The following is a 19,991-nucleotide window of genomic DNA, read 5'->3' as shown; positions in this document are numbered from 1 at the left end:
ACAAACTGTAGAGCTAGACTGAAATAGCCAGTTCTCTTCAAAGCCAAGAGTAAGGCATTGTACTAGGAGCCTCAGTTACCGCTTCAGCAATAGCTGGATTTTGTGGGGGTGTGTTGTTGTTGTTGTTGTTGTTTGGTTTTTATGAAGACAGGCTATCAGGTAGCTAGTCAGGCCTCAGAGTTGCTATCTGGTCAAAGACGGCCTTGACCATCAGATCATCCTGCCTCTACCTTCCAAGTATTAGCATCACATGCGACATTTTGATGTGATGCTGGGAACTGAACCCAAGGTTTTGTACACGCTAGGCGGGCACTCTACTAACTTAGCCATATCTCCATCCACCAACTGGATTTTGACAGCTAGTGTGTAGTGTCAGTCAGAGCAAAGCATGCGGTAAGCGTTTGGGAGGCCCTGGGGATAACTCCCAGCACCAAAACAGTAATCAAGATGACGATAATAGTAGCCAAGCTGTGGTGGCACACGCCTCTAATCCCAGCACTCAGGAGGAGGCAGAGGCAGGTAGATCTCTGAGTTCGAGGCCAGCCTGGTCTACAGAGCAAGTTCTAGGACAGCCAGGGCTACACAGAGAAACCCTGTCTCAAAAAACAAAACAAAAAGGTACTGATAAGGATAATAGTAATAGTAATAACAATAAAAAGAACAGCAGCAGCAATAACAATAACAATGCCACATCAAGATGTCATACTTTTTTCTAGGCTCATTTCTACTCTGTCCTAGCACTCAGATCCCATATTATATGACATGTTCCAGCAGGCCACAGGATACACATTTGCTTCCTACAATGACCGAGGCCACATTAAACACTTTGATATTTCATTGTGATTATTTATTTATTTTTTTTGCTTTGCTATGTTTTGCTATTCCTTGGTTTTAATAATGTATATTTATCATGCTGTGTTGTTCTCAGTAGCAAAATAAAGTATGTCAACTACAGGAGAATTAAAGTTTGGCTAATTATAGTCTCAGTAGAACCAGGGGCCAAAAACAATGAAGAAAACAATAAAGAAAAAAAATTCTGCTCCCTAAATTCCATCTTAGGTTTTTATCTTTACTGCTAACTTGAGAAACAACTTCTCAGTGTGTGTGTGTGTGTGTGTGTGTGTGTGTGTGTGTGTGTATGGTATTTCTGTTGATTATTTTTTCTTAGACAGGGTCTCACCTTGAACCCTGGTTGGCCTGGAATTTGCTGTATAAATCACACTGACCTTGAACTCATAGAGACCTCCTGCCTCTGCCTCTGAGTGCAGGGATCAAAAGCATACACCAGGCCACCACACCTGGCCACAGGAAGTGGCCTGTAAAACAAACCCAACACTGGCAAAAGAGAAGCCAAGAATCTTACATCTGTCTGGACTGTTTTGGGTTCATTCGAATTCAGGATAGGAAGAACTTCTGGAAGCGAATTCACCCGACGGCGAGAGCTGGGCTCCTGGATCTCCACAGAAGCTGTGATGGGGATGGGGCGCAGCTTGTCTCTGATGTTCTCCTGCAAAGGGTGCAGGGACACTGTCAGTGTGCTCAAATGTGAACAGACCTCTGAAACGATGGCAGCACAGAGATTAATGGTGCTGTTCAGAAACTAAGCATCCCCAGAACACCCAAGTCCTGTTCATCATGGAGATAAGCCTGCCACACACTCACCTGCAGCCAGAGGGTCTCCTCCATGCATGCCCGCTGCTTCTGCTGGTTCAGGGTCAGCTCCTGAGTATACTTTGGCTCAGAACCTTGGTTTCGAAACTGAACTCTCGACGACAACCCTGACTTCCTTCTTTCTTTTTCAGCTTCAAGAATACCCAAAATTGCTAGATTGGAACGAACAAAATCATGTTAACTTGGAGTGCATCTTCACACCCCCTGAGCTACAAACAGGATGAGTTTCTTTTACAGAACTTGCCCCATAACCTTCGCTTCTCAGAATTTCCTGGAAGGGGGCCTTCTGGTGACCAGAGAGCTTTTTAATCCAATTGTTCTTCCCAATGCTGTTACTGCTTTAAAGTTAAATTCTCACTGGACCACCTGGGGGAGCTCAAGAACAAGCTAGAACCTTCTGCAGCAACTAGGAACCCATCAATTTCTGGCGGACTTTCAGGAACTCAAAGAATACTAAAGATAACTGGAAATACCCAATGCTCCTGCCTCAGCACTCTTTCATGTGCTTCATGACCTAGGGGGGTCTTTGCTATCTGAAGAGGTGTTTGAGAAAGTAGGTTCCTACAGCAGAACTGGTATTTGCATTTTAGCTCTGATAATCAAAGGAGACACATCTATTAAAGATAGAGAAGTCACTGAGAGCAGGGAGAAACACCTGTAATCTCAGCTCTTAGGGTCAGGGCTGAGATTACAGGTGTCCAAGATTACAAAGGCAAGGAGTGCCATGAACTCAGAGACAGCTTCAGCTACAGTGAATCTGCCTGAAAAAAAACCAGAAAGATGGATAGATGATTGATGGTAGATAGATAGATAGACAGACAAATAAATCTGACTGACATTTCTTTCAGTAGCTGGGAGCCAGCTGTTTAGGGTAACTCTAGCCTGCAGCAGAGGCGGCTGGCTGCTCAGTGCCTCTGCTTAGGCAGCTTGGAGGCAGGCTGGGATCTGAACGTCAGAAGCTCACTTCTGGACTCTGGAATGCATTCTTCACTGGGTCACTGGAGGACGCTACTAACTATGCTTCTCATGGGCCAATACTTCAGTCACTTGCACTCATTAAGCGCTAAAAACCATCAGAGGAAAGAAAGCACAGGAGCGTGCACAGGGGGTGTCAGAGGAATCAGCCCCCAGGAAAAACTCTGCTCCAGGAAATGGAGAAAGCGAGTAACTTACATTCTACTATTCAAGCTAGGGTGAGAGAAATCTTCTTGAGAGTTGGCTGTTTGTCTGAGACAGATGTCACGCAGCCCCGGTTGCCTGCAAGTGTTCCTCCTTCCTGCACTTCCCAAGTGCGGGAATTGCAGGCTTGCACCATCACACCTGGTTTTTATACAGTGCTAGAGTCGAACCAGTGCTTTATAGTTACTTACATAGCGCTGGAATTATGCCGGGACTTTGTGTATACTAGGCAAGCACTGTACTAACTGAGCTACCTACAGCCCTGGCCATAAGACTGTGTGTTTCAATGTCCTCGTTATAAATGTAGGAAAGGAAGTCCAGAACCCTATAGCAAGAGACAGCAGCATCAACAACTCCAAATCTCTACCTGACACAAAAGCTGGCTGCTTTATACAGAGGCTTAGAGGCCAGGTCTCACTGCCCTTCCCCCTCTGCACTGATCCCTCTCCTCCTCCCCTCTATCCTACCTGATTCCAAACTAAACGCTAATCCCTCTTCAGATCTTGACCCAGACTTTAACCAAAAAGCCTGTCCTGGCTCCTCCTGAACTACTGAGGAAATTCTACCTCCGAGGCTATCCACTGGGCCTTCCTGTCCTCCACAGTGTAGAGGAACTAAGGACAAAGACTGCATCACTTGTTCACCACCAACTACCCACTTGATAAAAATATCATCTACAGGACAGATGAGTGGAATGGAGTACCTGGCTCCATGCCACCCTATGCAGGGTGTGATGTGTATGCATGTGCACACACAGTGTGTGATGTAATCTTTGCACTGAACTCCTATTCACATAGGTAAGACCAAAATTTAGAAGCAATGACAGTTTCAATAGCAATTTCTCTGTCCATCTGAGATATTCTTAAATGTCACGGCTGCCAAACGGAATGCTCCTCGTTTTTGGCCTTCTGCAGCCCTGACATCATCCATTTATCAGTGACCTGCTAACTTCACAATGAACCAGATGAAGGCTCCCATGTTGAGTGCCCCTCGTGGCAGAAGTGCAGGAGGGTGTGGGTACATTAAAACCGCTTAGCTACCAAACCCACGCTGACCTTCTGTAACCTGCAGACAACTCACATCATCTTAAAATCCTTGCAGGTCACCTGTGCTGACCTCCTGAGGATCAAGCCAAGAAAACTCATTAAGGCTCAATTATAAATATCTGTGCATGTGGCATCACATGAAAGGACTGCCAAGCTAAAATATCGTGGCCCAACAATATGCTCACTTGTGGGATACTGGGATAGGATTCTGAATGTATTACACTTAGGTTGTTTTGTGTGAAATTCTGTTTTATTTCATTGTAAAGTTCCTATTACTGTGGAAGTATAATGGAAGAGTTCTTCCAAGTGAAGGGGTCCGCCCATCACAGGCAGCAATAAACACTCGGGTAATGGAGTAGTTACATACTATAAAGGAGATGCACATAGCAACAGATGTTGCATTAAAGCTAGGGGAAAGCTCATAACTCTCTATAAAGGCAGTTGTTGGATGGAGCACATCGGTGAGATCTGACACCTATCGTCAAACAATGGCTTGAGGGGGAAAAGTGGGATGAAAATGTTTTCTCACTTCTTCTCCCAGTCTATTCTTATTTTTTAAATTCATTACAAATGTAGGTAAAAAGCATCCAGTTGAAGAAGATGTGTTTGCTTATCATTAAAAAACATGCAACAAGGGGGCTGGAGCCCCTGACTCAGTCGTTAAGAGCACTGACTGCTCTTCCGGAGGTCCTGAGTTCAATTCCTGACAACTACATGGTGGCTCACAACCATCTGCAATGGGATCTGATGCCTTCTGGTGTGTCTGAAGACAGTGACAGTGTACTAATATACATTAAATAAATAAATAAATAAATCTTAAAAATAAAATGCAGTAAGGGGTTGGGTAAATGGCTCAGGTTGTAAAGCTCCAAGAAAAACATGAGGACATGAGGAGTGAGGACCAGTTAAAGCTCCAGACTATTGATTAAAAAGCCAGGCATGGTAACCTGCCTGTCATCTTGGCCCAGGGAGGTGGAGATGGCTCTGTCCATAAAGTGTCTACTGTATAATCCTGAGGACATAAGTTAGGACCCCCAGAACCCATATGAAAAGTCAAGAAAGGACGACAGCCTGTGCTTATCAGCCCAGTCCTGGGGCTCATTGGCCAGCCAGCTTTGCTAAAGCAACGAGCTTCATTTTCAACAAGAGATCTATCTCAAAGAGTAAAGGTGGACAGCCAGCAATTATGGAAAATACCTGCAGATGACTTCTGACTTCTACACACACGTGCACACATACTTATTCACGAAAGCACATGCTCAGTTTACCACATAAGTACCTGTATGTATATACACACACACACAAATGCATATGCACACATGCACGAATGCAACTCCTGCACTGAGCACCAGAGAAAGAAAGTAGAATTTAACAAAGTGCCTTCCATCTGGTTTTCTCCTTGATCAGCTTTATAACACTAAACAATGGTGACCTTGGGGCACCATTTTAACTGACAGGAAAATTAAACCCAAGGGCCAAGGACTTGTCCTTCACTGTGAGTCAAGCAGAGTTGAAGCCAGAAGCAGCAGCTAGGTCTCTGCTCCTCTGGACAAGCCTTCAGGTACTCAAGGCCCCCGTACTGAGTCCAGCTGAGATGACAGAGCTACAGCCTCCAAGGGAGGGGCATCGAGGTTAGTTAACTTGGCGAGTGCGCCAACTGCAGCTGCGCTCTGGCTGCCAGAGCTATCTTTCCACAACTGCCACCCGCCACCTCACAACCGCACAACCAATTTTCCAATAGGGCTTTTTCAGAGACTGAAAGGGAAGAAGGTGTTGTGACAGCAGATAAGTGCTTTCCCAAGGCATTCCATCCCAAACCATCTTGCTCTGGAAAATTCAAACGGGGACCAAGTAGAGAGCCTTCCTTCCCTCCTCATGCTGTACCCTCCTGATTAGAGGGGAGACTGCAGACAAACTTCTTTCTCTAGACAAGACTTTACGAGCTCACTTTGGCCACTGCAGTTTTGTTTTCCTGTTATTTATACAGAACTTTCAACCTGGCAGAGAGAAAATGTTTTTAATGTATGAGGTACTTACTTATTGGAGGGTTATAACTGGAAGGTTTCGCAGTATATTCAAAACAGGCTTTAACTTTGAGGCTATATAAAAATCAAACACACATTTCTTAAAAGATGCATTATAACAGTGGAAGACCCCTCCCTGTCCCCAGCCCTCCAGTGTTCCCACTACCCACTGGATAGCATCTCAACTCATCCCTTTGTCCAGCATACCCTTCAACTTCCCAGTGGCTCATCAAGTCAAGCAGGTCATCACAAAGCTGAGATGACCAGCCCCCCAAATCACAAAAGGGACTCACCATATCCCACTAGGTGACCCACACATGGATTTCTGGCGGAGGTCAATTCTGCTAGGAGTCACTGTGACAGTTTTCAGAATGTTAATCACTGGCCGGGATCTGTAAACAAGAGTGAAGACCCACCTAAGCTTTTGGTTAACTTTTGAGTCATTCACACATCAGGCAGTATTTGCAACGGCCCTGCCTCTTAAAAACCACAGGAGAATGATGTGTGTAGGTGTGACTTCTTCTCCTACTGTGGGAACAAATCAACTAATGGATATAAACCTATACAATATTTAAACTGTATTTAAAAACCAGACTAATGCATGCAATGTCTTCATGCAAACACTTTCCCCATTAAATACATTCATAGCCCAGTGATCTTGTATGTTCTCTTCAGACATGTTATCTGTCTATGTTTCTGTTACAAATACCACCTACTGTTGAACATAATTAACATCTGGGGGAGGGAACTCGCCCTAACATATAAATATGATTCATTACCGTTCACCTGTTGTGATGTTTAATTATAATGATGTAACAACCTCTATGCGATCAGTTATCACCAGCAGTCATGCTAACAACACTGTACAGAAATCCATGCTCACACTTGAGTTTATGTATGGATCCCTCCCCAGCAGCAGAGCTTCCAATTCTAAGAACATGTGTGTTCAAAGCCTCAAGAAGCAGAGGCAGGAGGGATGCTGTAAGCTCAAGGCTAGTCCAGCCTACATACAGAGTTCCAGGCCAGCTAAGGTTATATAACAAGAATCTGCCTCACTACATAGATAAACAAATATACTTTGTTTTACTCAATTTCTAAAAACGGATACATACATATATAAAAGTATACAAAAGAACCAGGTGTAATGGCATAAGTTTGTAATTTCAGCACTTGAGAAGCTGAAGCAGGACTGCACATTTGAGGACTTCCTGGACTATACAAGTTCAAGGCCAGCCAGTGCTTCATAGTGAAACCTTGTCTCTAACTCAGCACTCACTGATTCAGCTCTCCTCCTCCTCTCCCTCTCAGCCCCAACTCAACTGTTGTTGACTTTAGTGATTTTAGATAACACCATGAGTGAGATCACGTGACACTGTCTTTCTGTGCCTGGCTTGTTTCACTTAACGGTGTCTAACTCCATCACACTATCACGATGACAGGATTTCATTTTAATAGCCAAACTGTGTTCCACTGTGCATATGCTCACTGTCTTTATCCACCAGCTGACACTTAGGCTATTTCGAACAAAGCTGCAATAAACATGGAAGTGTGGGCTTCTCTTGCAATTCTCATTTCACTTCTGTGTGATTGGCTGGTGCATCTGCTGGGTCATAGGGTAGTTCTTTTGCTTTTGAAGAAACAACATCTACATTGCTTCCCAGGATGGTTGAACTAGTTAAGCTCTCACCAATGTAAGCACTGACTTTCTCTACATTCAGGCTGGCATTCACTACCTCTGTCTTTCTGATAAAAGCTATGTCCCGGAGTATGGTTATACATGCATCTTAATTACACATATTTTGAATTCAACAACTTCCAAAGATTTATACTGAGACACCTGACACGTGGCTGTTAACAGGTGCCTTCCCTGTTTATGTTAATTTTAGTAAGACTGTGAATCATGAACTATTTATTTGCCCCTCTTTATCTGCTGGAAGTTTCCATTCCCCACCTAAGAGCAGACTAACTTCTGGGTATGGTGACACACATCTGGTATCTTAGCAATTGGGAGGCTGAGGCCATCTTGGGCACATAGTAAGACTTTGCCTTTAACAAAGCCCCACAGTATCTCTGCAAATGAAAACTTGAACCCTTAACCGTTCCCCATCTCTACTGAGCTCCAAGCCCACAAACAACACTCGTAAGTCCTACCTTTGGCTATGCTCATTACATGAAAACATCTTTTCTCCCTTCTGTTGTTCTCTAGCTTTGGCTTGAACTTGTCATAGGCACAAGGAGCACCAGCACCCGGTGGCTGTGTGCTTGAGGGCAGAGGGGCATGATGGGAAGATCCTGGCTTACCTCTCACCGTCATTGCTCCCCCCAGAACTAAGAATGAGTATAGAGTTTCAGTACCATGAGGATCCAGTCAGGACCCTAGTGAGCTTGTGGTAAACACTGACATCCTGGAGAACATGCTTTTAATAGGAAAATGTCTTTCAAACCCTACACAACTACCTCAACCTTCTTGAATCATTGTATTGGTAGCTGGAGAGGGTACAAGCCCATCCTGGGGAAGGCAGGCAAGAGGAACAGTGACTACTCCCACATGCCCCATTCCTCCATGTTTCCTGCTGACCTTATTTATCTTATTATACATTCAGACGGCTGTAGATTTCCAGGACATTAACTAGATGCATTCTTGAGTTTTGACAGCATACTCAGAAAGTGAAAAAATCTGTATCTTTTTACTTATTGTACTTATTCACGCATTTTAAAGTAAGTTGCCATCCAGGGCTTTGCATATCATAGTATTCATTTGTTCATTAGTACATACATTTCAAAATATTTGAACACACTTGACTATGAGTCCGCTTTAATTTAATTTGATTTCCATTTCTTAAAACATGTAATACATACAGGACACAGCATATAAGCATGACGGAAAGTACGTCTTTTCATGCACAAGTCAACTCTTACTGGCTTATCTGCCACATGGCTAATTTCAAAGACTTGGGAGGTTCAGGCTGGAGGACTGTCTGAGCTGAGGCGTTCAAGACCAGCCTGGGGAGCACACCAAGAGCACATCTCACCCATGGTGAAAGTGTCCTGTGATGGTCTCCTCTCCCAGGATCTTTGGAGGAAGATTATATTTGAGTTGCAGAGGTTGCCTGTACACCTGACACTTTTTTCTCAAGGTCTACAGGGCAGTGGCAGCTCTGAGCCCGCAGCACTGAGCCCATAGCATGACATTACGCTGAACCTTATTGCCCATTTCTCTAAAGGTTAATTTTAAGAAATAAAAATGACTCTAAAGTCAAATTTAACAAAAAATAACAAACCAAACCAACCAACCAACCAAACAAACAAAAAACTAAGAAACTTTTACTTAAAAACCAAACTTTGTCAAAAGGTGATTGTCAGGAATGATGGAGACGTATCCAGCAGCCCAGTTTGCAGGACTGCAGCCTTTCTGGGTGTCTCTGGGTGAATCCAAATGCACACAGAAACTCCTTTCAGGAGCTTCGTGTGAGGAGCTGGCTGTGGGCCAGCAGGAGTTCATGCTGCAGAAACGTACTGTCAGAAACTGACGGAGAACATGACAAAAATGAGGTTTTTTGGGGGTGTGTGTGTGTGGTTTTTTGGTTTTTTGAAGACAGGGTTTCTCTGTGTATCCCTGACTGTCCTGGAACTCACTCTGTAGACTGCTGCTTTTTTTTTTTAATTAGATATTTTCTTTATTTACATGTAAATTTCTCCTTTCCCAGTTTCCCCTCCAAAAAACAAAGAAACAAACCAAAACAACAAAAACAAACCTCTGTTGCCTCCCCCCTCCCCATGCCTGCCACCCCACCCTCTCCCACTTATTGGCCCTGGCATTCCCCTACACTGGGGCACAGAACCTTCACAGGGCTGAGGTCCTCTCCTCCTATTGATGATAGAATTTGCAATCCTCTACTGTACACATGCTGCCTTTTTAACCACTGCTTTTTGTACTGTGGGCTGGAGGGAAGGGAGACATTTAAACCACCACCACCAAGACAGCAGCTGGTCAGAGAAAACACAAACCCATTCATCCACAGCTTGTTACCTTCATTCAGAAAAATACCCAGAGACAGGGACACATGTCATACAGCCATACACAGGCCAAAGCAGGTTACAAACAATTGGTACACCACGAAGTATCTGTGTATTAGCGTGGCATATAGAAGATCAGAAACATAAAAAAAAAAAAAAAAAAACTAATTCTGGAGCTTAAGAATGGATGGTAAAGGCCGGGCGGTGGTGGCGCACGCCTTTAATCCTAGCCCTTGGGAGGCAGAGGCAGGTGGATTTCCGAGTTCGAGGATTTCCGAGTTCGAGGCCAGCCTGGTCTACAGAGTGAGTTCCAGGACAGCCAGAGCTACACAGAGAAACCCTGTCTCGAAAAAACCAAAACAAAAAACAAACAAACAAACAAAAAAAAGAATGGATGGTAAAGCAAATTATAACAAAAGGGTGAATGGTAAGATTTCCTTCTTTATATGTTTCACTTTTTTATCAAAAGGAAAGTTGCTTTTAAAAAATGATTTCAGGGTCTGGAGAGATGGCTCAGCGGTTAAGAGCTCTGACTGTTCTTCCAGAGGTCCTGAGTTCAAATCCCAGCAACCACATGGTGACTCATAACAATCTATAATGGGATCTGATGTCCTCTTCTGGTATGCATGAAGAGAGTGACAGTGTACTCACATACATAACATAAATAAGTCTTTTCATGTGTATGTGAATATGCTTTTCGAGTGTAGGCAGGTACTCTCATAGGTGTACATGCGTGTGGAGAAGCATCCGTGACTCTAAGTGACTCCTTGATTAGGCTTCCATGTATTTGCTGAGGCGGGGTCTTTCAATTAAACCCAGAGCTACCTAAAGGCTAGTGTCACTAACTAGCTAGTCCAGGAATCCCATCCAGGGCTGGATGGCCACTATACCTACCCACCAGTGCCAGGGAGGTACCTTGAAGCCAGAAGCCCCCCACCCCCAAAGACTCAAAAAAAAAAAAGGTTTTAAAGATATATTTAGGAAGCAACATTTTCCATTTTCCATGAATTCTGACATATTTTACTCCAAATCAGTTCAATATTAGCAAGAAATGACATAATTTTTATCATATACTGTTATATCCCATCAAAAAGAATCTTCAAATTTATACAAGCCTTTGCCTCAAGAAAATCAAAACAATAGTTAGAGTAAGATCATTCTGAAGCTTGTTTAATCAAAGTCAAAGGCAACACGCACCTGAAAATAGTTACTGAGTCTGAGAGGGAACCCACAGCAACGTCAGGGTAGGAATTCCTATCCAGGTCCATATCCCCAGCGATTGAATAGCCGAAGTAAGGCGATGTACCCTCAAGAACCTAGAACACACAGGGCATTGGAATGAACACTGGGCCACTAACTGAGAGGGCTAGCTACAAAAAAAAGATAAAGTTCATTTTGAACAAAAGCTTCAGTTTACTTACAAACAAGTTATAGTACATTATAGACGTACAGTATCTATTGCTTCATACAGTTTACTTCATAAAAGCCATCTGAGTCACACAGTATTCCAAAGGACAAAAGCCTATTTCGTTTATTAAGTTAAACAGAGTAGTTTAAAATCAAATCTAACTGCACCCCCTCCCCTAATCGTATTCTTAAAACAAGTTAGAACTTTTGGTGTCTGAATTCTCTATCTAATTACAGTCTTCTGTCCGTTTGCTCAATTTCAATTCTATTATGCATACTGCTAAGGGTAATAGAGCACAGGCCGCCTCCTCCCACTCTCTGTATAGAACGGTCTCCACTCTGGGTTACACTGGGCTTGAGAGATGGCTCAGTGGTTAAGAACATATATTACTCCCCCAGAGGACTCCAGTGCTAGTTAGTCCCTGCACCTGTGTCAGGAGGTTCACAACCAACTGTAACTAGTTCCAGAGGATCTGACACCTCTAGCCTCCTGAGGCATTCCCTCCCCCCCCATCTCTCTCCCCTCTCCATCCCATCCTCCCTCCCTCTCCCTTCCCCCCTTTTCACATACAATTAGAAGTAAAATAAATATGTTTTAAAAATTCATACTATTGAATACTTGAAACTGAAATGTGTGTGAAGATTTACTTAAACCTACGTACAGGCAGAAATCCAACACCTTTTTTGTTTGTTTCTTTGTTTGTTTTTTCGAGACAGAGTTTCTCTGTGTAGCCCTGGCTGTCCTGGAACTTACTCTGTAGACCAGGTTGGCCTCGAACTCAGAAATCCACCTGCCTCTGCCTCCCAAGTGCTGGGATTAAAGGCATGCGCCACCACTGTCCAGCAATCCAACACTATTTTTAAAGAGGTTATCTGGTTACCTGTGTTGGCTTGGTAATTATGCCAGTCGGGGATCCATGATAGATAAAAACCTTCCCCAGATCATCATAGGGGGCTCCAACAGCAATATCTGTTGACATAACATTTTTTAAAAATTATCATTTTAAAAATTACTCCAGCATCTTGAAGTAAGACGCCGTAAGTGTGCTCATTAGGTACCCAACCAACTGGTCCATGAGTGGTAACCATCTCATAATCTATCACCCACCTGGATAGCCATCTTGGTTAATATCTCCGATATTTTTCACTGCGATTCCAAACATCGAGTCTTTGGTCCCATTTAGGCGAATTGGCTTCACATTACTCCATCTGCCTTGCTGGTTAATGTAGACGTATACTGCACCCCCGACTTCACCATCCCTATCAAAATACTGTGGAGCTCCAACAACGATATCTTGCCACCTAAAAACACAACGAAGGGGAGGAGCTAGGAACCACTCCTAAGATGCCAAAAGGCTTAGGGAAATTACTAACAATCCAGGCTCCAAGAAACACAACCACAACAGAGAGGCTCAAATCAAGGACTCACGTGTCACCAATTAAAATACTGAACAGGAGAACTCCGGTAAGCCAAGGAAACAGTGAAGGTAGCAATTTAAAGGCAGTTCCCTCAGTCAGATCCAAGAACAGGAGGACTTCCAGCAAGGATCTGCCACTCCATTACCATTTCCAGCTGGCCCCAAGATCTGTGAGTCCTCTAGGTATCGACATGGACACCACTTCCTGCTTTCTGTGAGACATTCTGGATGCTTAACAGCTGTGCCCTTCATCCCCAAGAAACCACAGACCAGCATGTAGCTGATGTCATTTTCTAAGTCTTTTTTTTTTTTTCAAGATTTAAATTTTTAAGAAACTGTGGTCTCCAAACTCAAGTGAAAGCATAACATTTGAAAGGTCATTCTGTGTCACCAGCCTGGGGGAAGTGGGCAAAGGATGAACGCCAGCTGTCAATCAATAGTGAAGACGGGACAGTAAAGCATGTTTTTTTAATTAGCGAACCCACGGTCCCTCTCTAGACCTAAGGAAGGCAGTCATCAGCACCATTAGCTGAACATAATCACAAAGATACGCTTACCCATCTGCATTGAGGTCCACCACTGCCACATCATAGCCGAATGAAGAAGCCAGGCCTTCTCCATCAAATATATATTCAGGGAGAAGATGGGCGGACTTCATGTCTCTTTTTAGCAAAACTACAGCCCCACTGTGATTGGCTCTCGGAGCACCAGATACAAAAGTGATGTCATCTTTAGACACAATACCCTTCCCTGAGTCCAGTGAAAAGCCTAGAAAGACAATACAGAGTCACATCAACCCTGACCTTTGGGAGGACATGGAAGTGCTAATTCCACTACAACCTTTCCTTCTGGATCCTCACACACCTCTCCACACACCGGAGTCATAGCACTAAAGCACTTGACAGGTCAAAGGCAAAGTGCTACATCACTTTTACTGCTTTCTATAGGTATTAAGACTTTTAAAAAAAAGTGTTATGCAATTCACTTGCCTAGCCTGAATCGTGAACTTAAGAATCAATTCAAATCCTATTCTGATATGACAGAACTATGACAAAGGAAGAGCAAGCTAGATACTGAAGCCCCTAGGAATGCTACATCACATTGCTCATTACCGAGTGTAAGCTCTAGGGTTCTTCGCTGGCCAGTGATTTACATTATCAGCATCTATACTTTTCAGTCTGGTTGATAATCAGGCAAGAGCAAATGTTAACACATATCATACGTAGCATCTCATTACTTTGGACCAAGTCAGATCTCAGGCACAAACATGCAAACAAACCATGCATGATGATTCAGTCATTTGAGAACCTCACATCAACAATAGAGGTGAGTGGACTGTCACTTGGATCAGTGACATACTGTTCAAAGGGTAGACAATGTTGGAATGGCCAATTATAACGCACAAAGCAGCACTCGGGGTGATGCTGAAACTATCCATTGCCAAAACTCTTCAAATGAACCCATCTTGCTCTATAAAAGTGGACGGCAGTGCGGAGTAACAACTTCAGCCTTTTTGTTGGGTTTTGTTGATGAAAAAGCATCACCACTACTGTTGCAGTTCTCAAATTGTGAGTGAACTGAAACTATGATGAGCAAGCCCCATGTTTAGAGTTGGGAGACACAGCTGACCCAGTGCTGAAAACCATCCGGCAGCTGAGCATGCTTTTTCTATGTGTTTCACTTGAAATGAAATAGAAAATAAGAAGATTTATGCTCTGTATGGACCAAAACAATTTTGAAATGACCATGAGCAAGGCAATTCATTTGTCATCTCAGAGGTCACAAACCTAAGTAGCTATTCATCATCACATCAGGGAACGCATCAGGCCGCTCCCTGGGAGGCCGTGTTTTATAAACAAACTGATCGGGATCTGTATAGGAAAGGCTGGTCAAAAACAGCAGACCTGTCCGCATGCATGGAGAGATCGAAGAGAAACGATTAAGCGTGGTAAGAGGCCAGACGGTGGCATTGTGCCTGACAAGCTCCTTGCTAGCTTCCACAGGCTTAAGCAGATCATCACACCCTACACCCACTGATCTTTTAAAATGAGAACCTCACAGCACAGACCAGCAAAATGTGACAACATACATTGAACTTTTTTCTCAGACATCTACTTTTGAGGAAACCCATTCTGAGGGAAGCAAAGATGTCTGAGAACAAACAAACAAAGTGGTTTGCATCTCCACTATGTTCTACCAGTAGCTGTGTTTATGAACCCCAGGGGCATCTGAACGCCCAAACTTCTGGTTTGTTTGCTAGAACAATTAATATTAGATGCACCCAACCATAAAATAATCCCTAAATAGCACATACTCCTAAAGAGAGTTTGCTGGTCTGGTTAACATATGCCCATGGAAAAGATTGGTTTTGCTGCTATTTTCCTGAAAGATCCTTGCCCAGAGATCCTGTCTAGTCCCACAAGGCCTCTAACAGACCTCGTGCACCCAGCTGCTGCTCAGGCTCATTTCCCTGAGTATTTCAGCCCTTGCTTGGCAAATTATTAATGGTGTGACCTTGAGGTAGAAAATTGAGCTCCCTCAGTAAACACAGGGAAGGGTGGCAACAGTCTTTAATAATATTGTAGCTATGTAAAGCACTGACCACAGTATCTGACTCAGACGACAGGCGCTGGGTAAGCAGCTGCTACAAATGTTATCTTCAATACTGTCTCATCAAGTGTGTACAGGGGGTGGGAATGGTGTATTAATCAGTATGGTTTGTTTGTTTTTTTTAATAAACAGTACTGCTCGTGTGTATTTACACAATTAGAATAGCTTACATGTATGTTTACTCTAGCATACTGTTTAGATGTATTTACTTATTCATAGCAGCTTTCCCCTTTTTATTAAACCTTCCATTGTTCCAGTAATATCTCTAGAATGTGTGTATTCCCCCGCCCATCACTTTTTAAAAATAGGTTACTACGTAGCTCTAGAAGATTTTTTACATTTTTCCAAGAAATGTACAGTAATTATTCTTTATGTCAACTCACACCAAGAATTAGAGCTTTTAAAAGCCTTTGTGTAATTACCATAATGTGCAGGAATAATTTAGGACACCATTAGTAATGCAAACAAGCCTCAGGAGTTAAGGAATTGGCACTTAGACACAATCTGGGTGTTCTCCAAGCTGCGTTAGCAAGTCCTGGTTGGCCTCATATGGGAAGCCCTGTGCCACCCACAAGGCCCTCTGACATGGAGCCTCAATCCTGTCGCAGGGCCAGGCCTTAGAGAATGGCAATCACCAAGGAAGGATCTGGAAGTCCTGACCTGCCACTTAAAAGTAACTTTGTGAGTGGAGCTCTTAAGTGTTTGTCTAAAAGAGGCCCTAAAGGCAGAGGAAGGACCACTGGGCCTACCCTGAACACCCAGACATTTCCTCCTGGCTTCACGAAGGGCCTGCTGCAGGCTACACAGGCTACCATCAGCTCAGGAAACACAGCCCCTTTCCAAATGGGAGGGATCATGATTTTGGGGTGATGGCAGATTCTGCCCCACTTTGTGGAAGCTCAGGCCAGAGGAGTCAGTCAGCAGGCAGCCTGCTTTCCTTTGAGCACATATGTCGAGCTGAAGCAAATGCAGCAAGGCCCCTGGCTCCCAGCTGGCCTGTTCCTAGCTTTGGGCCCTCAGGTGGAGTCAGCCAGTGTTGGAGGAGACAGGTGTGGTACCTCTGCTTGCTCCTACCTAGATAACTGTTAGCAGGAACGGGCACGAGACTTTCGTCATGATCAGTCTCTCCGCCAACTTCATAGGGCCCATCTTCAAAGATGTTCATGTCAAAAAAAGTGTTATTCTTTTGTTCTACACGAACGATTCCTAAAGGAATGAAATGGAAAACAACAACAACAACAAAAAAAAATAACGATGAGACAAAATAAAACAGATGGTTCTAACAAACATCCCTTGCATCGTCAAGGAGCACAGAGAGCAATGTAGACGGAGACACAAAGAGCGAAGAGGTGATGTTTAAGATTATTCTACATGGTCAAATAAGTGTTTTCTTTTTTGGTGGTGGTGGGTAGGGTTTCCAGACAGGGTTTCTCTGTATAGCCCTGGCTAACCTGGAACTTACTCTGTAGACCAGGCTGGCCTCGAACCCACAGACATCTGCCTTCCGAATGCTGAGATTAAAGGTGTATACCACCATGCCTGGTTCATTTTCACCAGATGGTTCATTTTCAAAGAAATGTAAATTAAATCAAAAGGTAAGATCACTTAACTAGCAAAAATTAGCAAAAATTAGATTCGTCCTATTTAATTCTGGTAAGTGCTGTGATTAAAGGCATGGACCACCATCACTCTGTGATCATGTAAGCTTTAATGTGAAAGAAATCGGTTCTAGGAATCTTAAAAATCACCCATGCATTCTAATAATGTTTATAAGTTTATAACACCAAGAAGCTAGATGGAAAATGGAATGTTTGCTTAGTTAACAGAAATCTGTGGAAAACTTAATCTGAATGACATGAACTTGGAATAAATGATTATTTTGTTTTCTATAATTCTCTATCATATCCTTTTCTGTAATGTAAAGTGAAAATTAAATATATCCATCACCTTTTTAAACTGCTTTAATGAAAATCTTATCTTTTGGAAAGTCTACAATTCTTAAAAATATTTTAGTATATTAAACCCAAATCACAAAGGAAACAACTCCCCAATGTCATAAAAGATGACATATGCAGGGCTCAAGGACCATTTTTAATAACAGTTGAGACTAGAATTTATGTCAACACTGGAGAGTGACTGAGCCCAGGACCTCACGCATGCTAGCTATATATCAAACTACACCCCTTCTCTTTTCAAAAATAGTTTAAAAATAATTCTTTTTTAAAAAATTTTTTTAATTTTAATTTGTGGTAGGTGTGTGTGTGTGTGTGTGTGTGTGTGTGTGTGTGTGTGTGTAGTTACAGGCAGTTGTGGACTGCCTGATGTAGGTGCTGGGAACTAAACTGGATTCCCAGCCGTTTGTGTCCTCTTAGGCAGAGTCATCTCCCAGCCTCAACCCAACTCTTGCCCACACACTTTATTCTGAGTCAGGATCTTCATAAAGTGCCAAGGCTACCCCCCTGTTTTTGGGTTTTCATGCCTCAACCTTCCATGTAGTAATCTTTTCCTGGCTCATGGAAATATTATGATTTTTTTTTTATTTCTCCAAATGTTTTATTCCCAAATCAGATGTAGTTCTCTTCATGGTGGATTACAGCAGTTTGTTATATTCCTCCTAAGTTTTCCAGAAAAACTGATGTTAATTAAAGGAATTGACCAGACTCATCTGATCAGAACCATGGGTCATTTTCCTCCCCTACCCCAATGTCTCCTCTTCTCTCATCTGATCAGAACCATGGGTCATTTTCCTCCCCTACCCCAATGTCTCCTCTTCTCACCATAATATAATACTGCCAACCAGGGTTACCTCCAATTGCCTCCAATTTTTGCCTCAAAATCCCCTATCTCCCAGTCATCCATTCTTTTAGCTATTAACTATTAGTAGAACATGACCTTCTAAGATAATACACAATGGAATATCTACATTAACACAGTCCCTTGTGTATTCATTTACTTCAACAGTGAACAATTTTACCTTTCAAGTAACAAATATAAAACAGAAAAAAAAAACCATCACCACCACCATCAACAACAACAACCAAACCTTATTAACTTACACTCTTAGAGAAAAAGATTAACCTCTTCTACAGACAGAAGAAAAACCCCCGACCCTAAAACATTTAACATTTACAGCTAAAACCCATAGGAGAGATTTTATTTTAATATTGTCTGCTTTAATAAACAACTTATAGCCCTTTAAAATGTACTAAACTGTGGGCATATTACAGAAACTTTCCTGGTATCCCGTATGTCTGTAAATACAGAGGACATACCTTTCCAGTTGTAAGTCCCCGGGGCTCCAAAAACAATGTAATGAAAATCCTTAGTGAAAGTAGCCGCCACTCCTTGCTGACAGGAGCCAAATTTTTCATGGCCTCTCAATCGGCCATCACAGAAACTCCAGTCTCCTCCATCCATATCATCTTCAATTCTGAGATTCTGACTCAGAACGTAACATCTTCCGAAGATGTCCCGTGATTCCTGCTTCGTGTTAACGTGCTGCCGTTTCTCATATCGGTGTGCACAAGTCTGCCAACAAGTGCAAAGAGTAAACTTTTGTTATTTGGGACTTGACAGAACTGGGCCCTGGAAAGGTCGTAGTGGTTTAGAGCATCTAAACTGTTCTTCCAGACATCCTGAGTTCAATCCCCAGCCACCATATGGTGGCTCACAACTATCTACAGCAACTCACATACATAACGTAAATAAATCTTTAAAAACAAAACAACACCAAAAAACTTGACAGAACTGGAACACTTAGCAGTAATAAATAAAGAGGTTGGTCCTAAATAAGATGACTAATCCTCATCCTGGGAGAGGGTCGAAAGCGTACCAGTCACCCCCTACCCCAAGAGGCCATGAACATGACAAAGGACCCAGGGCTTCTGCCTTACCCTTAGAGAACCAAGCCCCATTCCAAGTATTAAAAAAACACCAGTTCATATCCACAGGCAATTCACCTGTAAATTCACCTGCCACAGAAACAAAGGCAACACCACCTCCCTGCATTTTCTTTATTTAATTGGCTTTTAGTGGCTGTAAATAACTGTGTCCTAGACAGAAGGCAAGGCCATACTTTCTTAAGAGAGAAAGCAAACCCAGCTAAAGCCAAGGCATTTTTCTTTCTCTGGGTACCATCTCCTGGCAGTGAGTCCCAGTTTACATTCTGTGCTCTCAGACTATTCCCTACCACTAAAAGGCAGAAAGAATTACCCAGTCCAGAAAGACAGAATAGTCTCTGTTTTCTACAGGGTCTTCGTGGTTACCCTCCATGGGACCCAGTCTGGGTTAGTTACAGGGAACCCAGTTTATAGTCTATATAGAGTGCCCCTTAAGTGTTAAGAACTCAGGGTTCACTTCGATTCTCATTGCTCTCAAGTTTCTGTACAAACTTTACTATAGCAACTAGACTGTGAAAGAGACAAAAAGGTTGCCCTATTCCAGCCTCAACTACTTGCAGGCCAGTCCGACAAGCTGCCTTCTACCTGAAAAGGTTAAGGGTAAACAGAATAAAAGCGAAGTTTTTGTCCATAGTCATTCCCATGGTTTACAATACCTTTGTGTATAAAACCTCCAAAAGTTCCTAGGGCAGACATGGTGTCCTTTGGCTTTGCTTTTTT

The 19,991-nt window shown here is 43.0% G+C and overlaps 1 protein-coding gene across 3 annotated transcripts in view; it reads right to left on the bottom strand.

Annotated features, from left to right (window-relative positions):
• Positions 1 to 19,991, bottom strand: part of Itga6 (integrin subunit alpha 6) — a 74,982-nt gene that overhangs the window by 19,654 nt on the left and 35,337 nt on the right. For 2 of the 3 annotated variants that reach the window (XM_031370600.1, XM_031370601.1), the window contains 10 exons: positions 18,645 to 18,900; positions 16,447 to 16,578; positions 13,320 to 13,530; positions 12,453 to 12,646; positions 12,226 to 12,314; positions 11,135 to 11,253; positions 6,214 to 6,312; positions 5,934 to 5,995; positions 1,663 to 1,823; positions 1,364 to 1,507 (listed from right to left, as the gene is read on the bottom strand). In XM_031370600.1, coding sequence (XP_031226460.1) covers positions 1,364 to 1,507; positions 1,663 to 1,823; positions 5,934 to 5,995; positions 6,214 to 6,312; positions 11,135 to 11,253; positions 12,226 to 12,314; positions 12,453 to 12,646; positions 13,320 to 13,530; positions 16,447 to 16,578; positions 18,645 to 18,900 — 1,467 coding nt within the window. Of the gene's footprint in view, positions 1 to 1,363; positions 1,508 to 1,662; positions 1,824 to 5,933; positions 5,996 to 6,213; positions 6,313 to 11,134; positions 11,254 to 12,225; positions 12,315 to 12,452; positions 12,647 to 13,319; positions 13,531 to 14,549; positions 14,743 to 16,446; positions 16,579 to 18,644; positions 18,901 to 19,991 lie in introns of those variants that run through there. The other variant, XM_031370602.1, reaches the window with a different exon arrangement.

Source organism: Mastomys coucha, unplaced genomic scaffold, assembly GCF_008632895.1.
Source record: "Mastomys coucha isolate ucsf_1 unplaced genomic scaffold, UCSF_Mcou_1 pScaffold15, whole genome shotgun sequence".
Taxonomy (NCBI): domain Eukaryota; kingdom Metazoa; phylum Chordata; class Mammalia; order Rodentia; family Muridae; genus Mastomys; species Mastomys coucha.
Note: the sequence above shows the minus strand (reverse complement) of the source record. Positions and strands in the feature narration are given on the sequence as shown.